Source organism: Thamnophis elegans, chromosome Z (assembly GCF_009769535.1).
Source record: "Thamnophis elegans isolate rThaEle1 chromosome Z, rThaEle1.pri, whole genome shotgun sequence".
Taxonomy (NCBI): domain Eukaryota; kingdom Metazoa; phylum Chordata; class Lepidosauria; order Squamata; family Colubridae; genus Thamnophis; species Thamnophis elegans.
This window is the reverse complement of record NC_045558.1, coordinates 105,149,515-105,161,471: the sequence shown is the minus strand read 5'-3', so window position 1 is coordinate 105,161,471 and position 11,957 is coordinate 105,149,515. Positions and strand designations below refer to the sequence as shown.

Genomic DNA, 11,957 nt, shown 5'->3' with positions numbered 1-11,957 from the left:
GCACCAGCTGATCGCGGCCCCTCCTATCAAGCAGGACCCGGGGAAAGGAGCGTGGAGGCGGCCCTGCCCATATCGGCGGGGCGAACGAGCCATGTCAGAGTTCCAGATTTCGGTGGAAGAGCTCAACGACCTGCTGGCCAACGGCAGCGGCTGTTACAGCCTGCCCAGCGCGCACAGCAACGAAGTGGCGCCCCGCATCCACGTGGGCAACGCGTGAGTTTCTCCCCCTCCCCTCCTCGCCTCCGTGCATGGGGGGGAATACCCCACCCGGCTGCAGGTTGTAGGCCTGAGAACTGGCCGAAGACCGGGGTGGGTAGGAGGCGGCATAGGGTGACTTACTAGGCTGGAGGGCGGGCAAGAAAACAGCCAGCTGGCTCCATGCTGGAAAGAGTAGGTGAAAAGGTACGCCTTTCCGTGGTCGCCGGGAGTTGGCCTAGTAGTAGTGCTACTAACAATTCCCAGCCGTCTTCAGTTAACTACATTTAAGTCCTTCTCCGAATCTTGCCAGCAAGTGTGCTCTAGATATGTGGAAAGGTTGATAGCCCCATCATCCTGGGCCCATGCTGGACTGGATAATGGGGATTGGGGGCTAACCTGTCTGGAGGACACATGAGAGTAGAAGCCTGTTTGTACTTAAATACAAGACATGCATTCCTTGCTCTGTGTCTTTATTTGTTCAATTTATATGGCTTCCTACACTGGGCAGCTAAAAATGCTCCCATTCTCCGGTTCTATACAAAGTGGGTCGGGGAAGGGTGGGGCTAAACTTAAAATTTGGTACTGCCTGATTTGGAAGCTCACTTCACGTCACTCTACTACAGCATGTTGACCTCCACCTGTGATTGGGTTATGACTTCAGAATTGCTATTTGGAGGGTACCAAGTTGTAGGAAGACATTCTATACAATCTTTTGGGGGGGGGGGATGGGTTCTAAATATATGAAATCAAGTTATACAGAATTAACCTGTGAGTCCAAATACCTAAGTCTCTGGCAACAATAATTTGAACTTTTTTTCCATCACTTATTGTGGTGTTAGCTGGGAGGGCCAGCATGGTGGAGTCTACAGAGAGAATAAGAGCACCTGATACCACATTCATGGTTACATAATCATGCAAATGTCACAACTTTTATATCCACATGATTACATCATTTAATAAAAAAATTTCACGCATTCATTTTGATATCTTGGCTTGTTACAGACACTCCTGAGTAACAGTGAATGTATCTGAAACTAACCATGTCCCCTATTCAGCAGTGGTCATGTCATGTGGAATGAATACTATCATCTATATTCTGCTACTGTGTCTATATATTCTCTGCTTATTTAAGAACTAGGTAGATCCACTGGACTGAAAATAGAGAAACATTTTCTGTCAAATATGTAGGCACATTTTCTGCAAGGAGAGAAAATTCTCCACATCTAAAATGCATAACTCATATTTATAAGCCTTGAGATAGACATCAAACAATTAACCACTTAATTTAATTTTCTACAAAGTCAAATCCTATGATTAGACTTGAGGGTGTTTTTTGTTTTTTGCTTGAGCGCAGAATGACTTAAAACACATTTATTTTTCAGGTTGCAAAATCTAAAAGAGCATTTTATTAGGAAGCCATGTTAAATGGGCAAGATTCTCCTGGGTAGAGTTTGACTCGTAGTGAGGACACAAACAGCCATAGAATTTTCATGGCAATGTTGCAGAATTAATTTTTATCATATTTTGAAGATTTTCAAAAAAATTTCTCAGGCTAACTTGTAGGCCTGGAATTTTCTAGTCTTTTATCCAAGGATGAACCCAGTTTGACTCTGTTTAGAGTCCGCTGTTTCTAGCTCTAGGGAGCACTACTCATCTCTGTTTCGAAGCCAAAGAGCCAGCGCTGTCTGAAGATGTCTCCATGGTCATGTGATTGGCATGACTAAACACTGAAGGTACACAGAGTGCTGTTACCTTCTCACCAAAGGTGGTTCTTATTTTTCTATTTGCATTTTTACATGCTTTCAAACTGTTAGGTTGGCAGAAGCTGAGACAAGTAACAGGAGCTCACCCCTTTATGTGGCGCTAGGGATTCGAATCATGAACTACCGACCTGCTGATCAACAAGCTCAGCATCTTAGCCACTGAGCCACAGCGTCTCTTGGTTTATCTAAAAAGCTATACTTTTCTTGGGCTGGCAGTAGCTTTCATTCTCTGAATCAGGTGTGTCCAGTCTGTGGTCCATGAAGCATCTGTGGCTCTGGAAGCTAGCAATGCAACCTCACAAGATAATAAATATAAAAAAATAGTTGGCTGTTTCTATATATTATATAGAAACATATTATACATATTTTATATATGGCCCAAGACAATCTTTATTTTTCAGGCAAGCCAAAAAGTTGGACACCCAATCCATCCCTTTAAATGATGGAGCTTGCTCCTGAGTCTGTTACAAGCAAAACATTTGCTTATTTGTCCTGTAAGTTATAGTATGTGCATAGCTCTCCATGAAGTCATCTATAGTGAGAAAATGAAAGCACTTTAGCTATTTTTCTGTAGCAAAAAAATTATTCCAGAAGTTCAAAACTTTATAATTGGCTGCAAGTTTAAAAAAAAGTATGCTATGTCACCTTCCTGAAAAAGTGTTACAGTTTATTCTGCCACTTCCAATTTGTTCCACCTCATGCTGATGCCTCTGTTGACCAGGCCTAGTTATAGGTGTTGAGAAAAACAGTAAAAATTCCCTTGGTACTAATTTTGACTCTTGATAATTATATGAACAATATCTGTGAAGTTTCCTTGGCAACAGTGGGGAAATAGTTTGTCTTTGCCATTTTGCAAAATGCTTTTTTTTAACTTCCCATTTTATCTATAGGTTCTGGTGGTCTCTTATTTAAGTATTAACCAGGTTCAGCTGTTGTTACTTTTAATGAGATCAGTCAAGAATGCCTAAGTGTTGCCACCTGTTGTGACATTCTTGATACTGCTTTAGTTAAAATGGTTTATTTCCTTGTTCAAAAGCTAACATGCAACCTTTAAGGCCTTTATCTTTTCTTAATTAAATTATGCAGAATCTTGGTTATGATCTTTCCAACATTTCTTACCTCAACTTCCAAAGTGAAAAGCCAGGAATTAAACTTGGGAATTTCTATAGAAACTATGTTCCCAAGTTTATTCTCAAATTTAATTTCTGGCTTTTTTTTTTCCTGTGAAAAATCACTGTTGAGCACTGTTGGCATATTGTGATTTTGCTAATGTGTTTGTATTTTGCCTGTCTTTTAAGAAGTTTTTATAGCTATCTTCTATCTCTGTATTATTATAACTCTCCTCTCCATTTTTTGCAAGCTTCAGTTGAGGAAATTGAATAGTATAGGGCAACACTTGAACCAAGTTAACTCCAATGGGATAACTTAAAGAATGCTGAGACCTATGACTTCTGAGGAATGAAATTTGGGGAAGTTGTGGCTACTTCTGCATTACTTCTCCTCCTCTTTACATTTCCCAGAATTCCATAGGTTGCGAAGCCCAAGGGAATATTGGAGGACCATATCCCTACCATCTTTCCTCTCTCTGGCCCCTATACACAATTGGTTGATGGAAAAGAATCAAGACTGAAATTTGAAATGGCAATGGGTGGCAAGGGCAGGACAAGGGAGCAATTTGGATGCCTGATAGCAAGGTAGGGCTAGATGGAGAATGGGGAAACTTGATAGATGAGACCTTTGGATGGAAGGGGATCTTGGGGACAAGCTGGGATCCGGAGCGGGGTGGGCTTTGTTCACCTTGTTCCAGCAAAGTGACAAGCAGTTCTGGTGGTCAACCAAAGTAGAGTGATTTCTGAGCAAAGCCAATTGGAAAAGTGGCAGAAAGTTGGAAGTTGCTCCACTTCGGCAATTGACTTACAGCAGTGATGGGCAACCTTTTTGGCGTGGTGTGTCAAAAATCGGCAAAAAATCGAGCATAACTCGCGTTGTGTGTCACTTCGACAAAAACATAATTTTGCGCAATTTATAGTTTAAACTACAAAAATGTATAATTGCAATATATAATTGTATTTAATAAACCAAAAACAAATTATTTAACATACCTGCTTAGTAACTTCTTTGTTCATCAGTCGATTTCGTATGTTGCCCTTGATATTATTGAACTTGTTTGGGGTGCCGTGAACCAGGGCTGTGGAGTCGGCTGCTTCCAGCTCCACGTCCTCATCAACATGCCGCTCCAGCCCGCCCCTGCTATGAATATTCCTAGTGACGCGAGGGCGAAGAATATGAATATTCATAGCGGGGGCGGGCCGGAGCAGCATGTTGATGGAATATACAAGTCCATGGCACCCCAATAGTTGCTGCTAATGGCGCTCACAGTTCCCGTTGGCACTCCGCTGTTCCCTGCTGTGGTGCAGTCGTAACCGACAGTCCCAGGAGTAGACTCTCTGTGCCGGCCTGACTGGAGAGAGGCGCGCACTGTTCCCGCACTCCTCTCCTGCGGGTCCTCCCTCGCCGCGCTGATGACGTGTGTGCGCACGGCACGCACGCCTTACCAGCAGCCTCTGCGCTCAGAAAGGGGCGGCGGCGATACAGTAAGTGAGTGTGGCCGGGGGAGATCACACGTCCCGCCCCCCCGTTCCTCCAGCACAGATTCTTTCATCCTCGGCGGCCGTGCAGGAGCCGAGGATGAATCGCATGAAATCCTGTGCGTGTCACCCCAAATGGCTACGCATGTCAGCACTGACACGCGTGTCATAGGTTCGCCATCACTGACTTACAGTAAGGCCCAGTGGGCAGGTAGGATAGGCTGCTTGGATGGTGGGTGGGTGGTGAAAGAAGGAGATTGAAAAGGGATTTCCACTACTTCCTGCCAGATTCCCACAAATAACATCAGTGGGAAAGCTGATAGGAAGTTAGAAGTTTTTCTCTCTCCCACCTGTTTTTTTGCCTACCTTGTAGGCCATTTTGTTTCTGTTTAGGTAAGGGAGTCTCTCTGAAACCTGATCCAGCAGGTCACAGGTTATAGAGTCAATACCAAATTGTTCTCCATTTTCACTGTGCATGGCTGTCAATAGGGACAATTTTTATGGAATTTCTGTGTCAGCCATCTAGTCTTACCCTTTTGAGTTATATTTAATTCCAATCCACTCTACCTATAAGGTTCAATTTTTCCTTGTCACCCATCAATCTTATTTTTGAAGTCACAGAGCATTTTGGTCCAGATGTGTTATGACAGCAACTCCCTAGCCAAAATGGCCAAATGTTATATATTCTAGGAGTTGCTATCCCAACTTATTGAGACAGTGCCAGGTTTGTGAAAACTGATGCAGTGCCCCCCCCCCCAAGAACTGTTGCACTTTGCAAACATTGAGGTTCCCCAAGCCACTGGTGTATTTGTTTACATATGTTATAGTTTACCACTATATAAGAATCTATAGGTAGTATGAGATGATTGAAAAATAGTTTGATTCAACCATTAAAACTGGTAGGGGACTGATAACACAGGTTTCTAAAGTACAGGTAGTCCTTGATTTTCAACAGTTTATTTAATGACTGTTCAAAGTTATAATGGCAGTGAAAAAAGTTACTTATGACCAATTTTCACAGTTACAACCTTTGTAGCATCCCTATAACCATGTGACAAACATTCAGATGTTTGGCAGCGGGTTCATATTTATGACCGTTGCTATGTCCCAGGATCGTGTAATCACTCTTGGCAATCCTCTGACAAGCAAAGCCAATGGAGAAGCCAGTTTCACTTAACAACCAGAATACTAATTTAACAACAGCAGTGATTCATTTAACAACTGTGGCTTGAAAGATCGTAAAATGGAGCAAAATTCATTTAACAAATGTTTTACTTAGCAACAGAAATTTTAGGCTCAATTGTGGTCGTAACTTGAAGACTACCTACAATCTACATCAGCTGTCAAGAAAAAGTAAGTTACTTAAATAGAGCATTTAATAGAATATTTTTTTAAAATCCACAGACCATATCATATTTAAAGTGGTTCAAAAGTGAGGCAGACTATTTAAAAATATGGGTGGTCAAGATAAGCATGTCTTTTATCTCAAGAATTTATGGTGGTGTTTGCAAGGCAAATCTTTATGTGATTCCTCAAGAGTAAGTTCAAATAACACTTGCTATGGTTGCAGCATTTAGTCTGTTTAAGATTAAAGACAGCCTGTATATAATTAAAATACAAAGTTGACTGTGCTTTTTAAAATTGGCCCTACTATGTGCCTTTAATAGTAACCTGACACAAATATATTTCTTTGGCATGTAAATAAGTGGCAGAAAAAAACATATTGTGGTTACTTTTCTGTATGTCGGGCTGCTGTTCAAGGCATGGGGCCAAAACCAGTGAGGGAAAAAAAGCCTACATTACTCACGATATGGTTGAAAAATAAATATTTTAGACAGTAAATTAATCTTTAGTTGTACAATAAATACTGTCTATATAGGTAGTCCTTGTGTCATAACTGCAATGGAATCTCCCAATACTGTCGCAAGTTGTGATGATCGTTAAATGTTCTAAATGATGTGATGGTTAAACGACCTCGAGGTCATTAAACAAAGCATCAGATGCCTCAGAAGTATGGGTTACCTTGGGAGACCTAGTGCAGGATCAGACCTACCTGTTTCAGGTTTCCCAAGGCCTTCTCCATTCCCCAAGACCATCCTCCTTTTCAGGGGTGGGCTTCGTCAGGCACTACTACTGAAAAACAAAATGGCGCTGACAATGGCACCATCCAGGGAACCAGTTTGGAGATGTGGCAGGCCTGGATGGCTACCGATTCCAGCAATCCAGGCTGCCAAACCACTACTGGTTTAGCCGAACTGGTCCAAACTATTAGGAACCCACCACTGCTCCTCTTCCCATCCCTCAAGGTCCCCAGAGGCCTTGGGCCTGCTTCGTTCTCCAGGTCCTTATAGGCCTTTCCCCCTGTTGGATTTCCACAGGCCTTGGTTCTGTCTCTCACCCTTCTGGGCCCCACACTTTCCTCCCCACCTCCTGCCACCCATGCACTTTTGAAAGATCTCCACAGCTCCTGGCTTTACATCGGGGTAGGCAGGCATGCTACTCCATCCCACAACATCCCTGGGCCATGTGGCTGTATCCTGGAAGCAGCTGCCATTTTTTTGTTTGAAGAACTGCAAGAAACTGGGCTGTTCCAAAAAGACAGCCACTTCTGGAACACAGTTGTGCAGGAATTTTGTTTCCCTAACTGCTTCAGTGGCTGTAACTTTGAAGGGTCGTAAGTTGCTTTTGGAGGTAACCATAAATTTGGTTGCTAAGTGATCAGTTGTAAATTGAGCACTAGCTGTAATTCATTAGGTTATAAAAACAACAACAGCAACAACAGTGATACCCATTGTCATCAGGGCATTTGGTACCATGTCCAAGAATTTTATAAAATACATAAACAAATTGCAACTTCCTGCAATAACACCAGCGGAATTACAAAAAAACTGCACTACTTGGAACATCATATATTTTAAGAAGGTACTTGGTTGATACCTAGGACGCTGGTAGCAACCCGTATCAACCATTAGCACCAGTCAATGATATTTGTGATGCATTTTTGAATGTTCAGTTGACTGAGTTTCATGCTTAATGAGTAAACTATATAATAATAATAATAATAATAATAATAATAATAATAATATAATATAGATATGAACAGCCCTAATGTTTTCCATATACTTTACTTAATGATTCACATATTTCCTAACTGCTAGCTATCAGATTGAGATGAGAATGCTAGGTCACAATATCTTATGGCAATCTATGCTAGTTTATAATATTTTGGGTTGTAGAAGGTTAAACTATGAAATCCCTGATTCAGCATACTGAATCAGTCACTGCTATTTATGATAGAGTCCTGCAAATGTAGCTATGACCTCCTCCTATTTTTAGGCAGCATGCCCTTTCAGGCTAAGAATGCCTAGACTTTGAAATTAGTGGCTTTTGACCCAACTAATTTTGAAAACTCAATCTGATGGAGTGCCTGATAACATTTTAATATTGGAGGGCTCTTCATTTACAACTATTTTAGTCCTTGCAATAGGATCATGCCTCAGTTCAGGCAACACACCAAGACATGGTTTGTACAAATTATGATTCATTGTCTGGATCATAGTTTGATTCTCCAAATACATAGAGATCTTGCATTTTTTTAAAGGTACTTGCCTGTTGTTTGCATTTCTTTCTTTTTTTTCTCAGCAATGATTTGTGTAGCCTGTTCGTTAGTCGGTCCAGGGAACTTCCCAATCAATAATTAGCCCAAATTAAGATAATTGCCCCAAACTGTGTTTTAATGTAACACTTGAGCTTTGCTTTTGATCAGTTCTTTTGAGGCCACCATGATAATTTGTATTTGGTACACTGCATGCGTTTGTAACTAGTAATTTGCCCGTCCAGGATATTGAACAAACCACTGCCCATACAATAGCCTTTTGCAAGTCCTCGTTTCTCTGGCTTGCCTCAGCAGGTAGAAGCACCTAATTAACTATGGCTGGTTATGAAAAGCTGAGTAGGATTGAAGCAGACTTGCATTTCGGAGGGGACCACTAGCAGATGTCAGAATTGGGAGCTGGGCACAGCATTCTGTAAGAAGACAAGGGGAAGTTTTGGTTCTGTGCTAAAAAAAAAGAAAAAAAAAAGCCACAGGGCTATATCTATGAAATTACCATTACCTTTTCTCTAGGGTTGGTAAATCTTAGCAATTTTAACATCCATTCACCTATGTCCCTTTGACAAAAGAAAAAAATATATAAGTCACCAAAGATGGTATCTGAAAAGGACATTGTTTAGTTAGTATAAATTCCTTAATATGGAGTTGCTTGATAAATAGAGGGTCAGTTAGGAATTTTAATCCACTTAACATTAAAAGTGAAACTTCACTGAGTTTGAAACATAGAAAACTGAACCGTGGTTCCTGCAAAAAAAAAAAAAGTAAATAACCTGAGGAGGTGCTAAAATCAAAACTGAATCAAATTTAATCTTAGCGATCATGATCTGCTTCTGGGCATGGCCCTCCTCTTTGCCTACATAATTCACACTTTTCCATCATATATAACTACCCCTTAAAATGGAAACTAACCGCATCTAATGTCCCGTTTCTTCCCATATTTTTGCAGCATCCATTGTTTCCAATGAAAATGAGAATATTTGATAAAGCACAGTTTTTAAGCAGTGTCACTCTAAATATAAGGCAGCAGAAGGGTTTCTCTTTAGTAAACCATTCTTCCATATAGAATGGATATATAAGAATGTAGCATTAAGTCAGATATTGGTATAAAACTGATTTTTTATTGCAGCTTGAACTACTGTTATGCCTATTGTATACTGTGATGCTAAAACTATTGCTGTTTTATAATAAAAGTCCCACTGAAAATGCTAATTCTTTATTGCTACCTAGTAACATGGATTTTAGAAGCCAATATAAAATATTGTAGCTCACTTAGAATAAGATCAGTACAAAAAAAGAAAACATGAGATCAATTTGTGATGGCTGAAATAATTGTTGTGCTGCTGATAGATATATAAAATTTCCATATGACTTTCCATGGTAGGAGCATGACTATGTTAGTTTATTAGGACGTTAGTTTATTAGGATGTGAACCAGGAAGTCCAACTTGTTGCTTTTTAAATAAGGCAGAGTCAGCTATTGTTTATTTTTATCTGCAAAAAAACCAAGCCAGAAATCCTGGCTTGCCCTTCACAATTTATAAAAAAAACCTAATCTCTGTCAGCAAATAATAATTGTTCCTAATAATATCAGTTACCATGAGTAGTTGAGACCTGAAAAATATATATTTGTATTTTCAGTAGTCAATAAATCTTACAGATTTATAAACTTGAACGAATTCCACAAAAACATAAAAAATCTCGCAACGTTTTGCCCATATGTCAATTTCTATATGACAGGGATTAATGAAATATGGCTAGCATTTATTGAAATATTCATGAACTAATCTTTACACGTATATATGTGTATCCATTAGGGTATGCCCTGTGTGTCTTTCTTATTTTCTTTATTTTTGCTTTGTTTTATTTTCTTTCCTTTATAACTTATATAATTATTTAGTTTTTCAGGTTTTCTTGTATTAAAACAAAACCTAAAATAAGTACAAAAAGTCACAGGAAAACAAACCAGAAGCTGATTTGCTGCTAAATCCAAATATACTGTCTCCCAACATCTCATATTCTACCAACCACTGTTTTATTTAGATGGCTTATACATATGAGTATATAATACAGTAATCTCTATGTAAATGGGTATTCACATCAGTTAAACGTGTCTTAGCAAGGAGTATTAGTGAGGAGAAACTCAGTGTCTATAATATATAGTAGCAGCCTTCCCAACTAGATATTTTCCACATACATTGGCTACGATTTGCAGAAGGGATTGTTCAACTGATCTGGTAGCAGGTTGAGAAAGTTCTCTGGGATTGGGCAGCCTAGAAATTTAACAAATAAATAAATAGTCAGAGGTGGTATTCAGCAGGTTCTGACCAGTTGTGGAGAACCAGTAGCAGGAATTTTGAGTAGTTTGGAGAACTGGTAAATACCACCTCTGACTGATCCCGCTCCCATCTGTTCTCTGCCTACTGAGTCCCAGCCGATCAGGAGGAATTGGGTATTTTGCAGTAACCTTCTCCTGGAGTAGGAAGGGAATGAAGATTTTACAGTATCCTTCCCTTGCCCGCCCACCAAGCCATGCCCACAGAACCGGTAGTAAAAAAAAATTGAATCCCACCACTGGAAAGAGTATGTTAAAATAATAAATTAGTTATTTGTTTTAAGTCACCAGCTGTTACATATCTGTTCCATTTTTAAATTTCAGTGAATATCATTATGGAGTAAGAGTATAAAATAAAAATAATTTTTGTGAGGGTGAAGGTTCATACTCCAAGCTTGTGAGTTGATTTCCAAATGTTTTGTTACCAGGGTAGGTAACATCTTCAGTGGAGTTTAGCAGCTAAAGATGATAACTAACCTGGTAACGAAACATTTGGAAACCAACCCACAATCTTGGAGAACGAACGTTCACCCTCTTCCTATACCCAAGCTATAGACATTCGCCACTATTGCAATAAATTTTGTCTCGAATGTAAGTCTTTTAATGTCTGCCTTGTATAATGGGTTCATCATTCATCCTTATCTTACCTGGCTTGTTCTATGTGTTGAACCTAAATTTCCAAATTGTAATTCCCAACCAGTATGGTGATTTGGTCAACTATCATTCTGGCTGTGGGTTATAAGAAATAAAATCTAGAATATCTACACGATTGCCCATTTGGTGATTTAAAATGGAAATATGTTTTTAAGTAAATAAAAATAACACAACCACCACGCCAAAAAAAAAAAAAAACCCATGTGGAAGATTAATGCCCATGTTATCAGTGGTATGCTGAAGTAGGAAACAAGTTATTTTTGCTGTTACCTAGGGAAAAGAATCTTGCTAGATAGTGCAGATGCTGAGATTGTGAGAAGAGAAAATCTTGGGAACTGTTGCTATGACAACAGGTTGAAGTGCTAGGCTCACAAGAGCTGCAGGCTGTGGGAAGTGTTTAGTTGAATCCAGATAGTAGGGGAGCCTTCTATAAAGAGAAATGGCCAAAGCAAAATGTACTTGATCTTCAATTTCTTACAGACATTACATAGAAACTAGATACTCTATTTCTGAACTTCAGCTCCCTGCTGCTTGGCCAACAGTGCCAGGGAGAGAGGTGGGGAGAGGTTTGCTGGGATATTGCGGGGTCAGCAATATTTAGAGGGCTTCAGGATTCTCTATAGTCTGTTGTGATTTCTGAGAGCTACATGGCTGTATAGATTAAATGGACCTTTGAATTTAAACCTGTAGGTTTTCAGTAATGCAGATAATAATTAACTTCAATGTCATCAGCAATTATGACTGTGGATATTTTTTTATTACATTTACAGCTGCACAAGGATACAAAGGTAGCTTAAATAAAGGATCCTA

The 11,957-nt window shown here is 39.8% G+C and overlaps 1 protein-coding gene across 1 annotated transcript in view; it reads left to right on the top strand.

Moving 5' to 3' along the window:
• Positions 1–13: 13 nt before the first annotated feature.
• The window catches only part of DUSP3 (dual specificity phosphatase 3), a 29,930-nt gene continuing 17,986 nt past the window's right edge, over positions 14–11,957 (top strand). Inside the window, exon 1 of the mRNA XM_032237200.1 lies at positions 14–213. Within this exon, the coding sequence (XP_032093091.1) occupies positions 92–213 (122 nt within the window). The 5' untranslated portion in view covers positions 14–91. The remainder of the gene's footprint in view (positions 214–11,957) is intronic.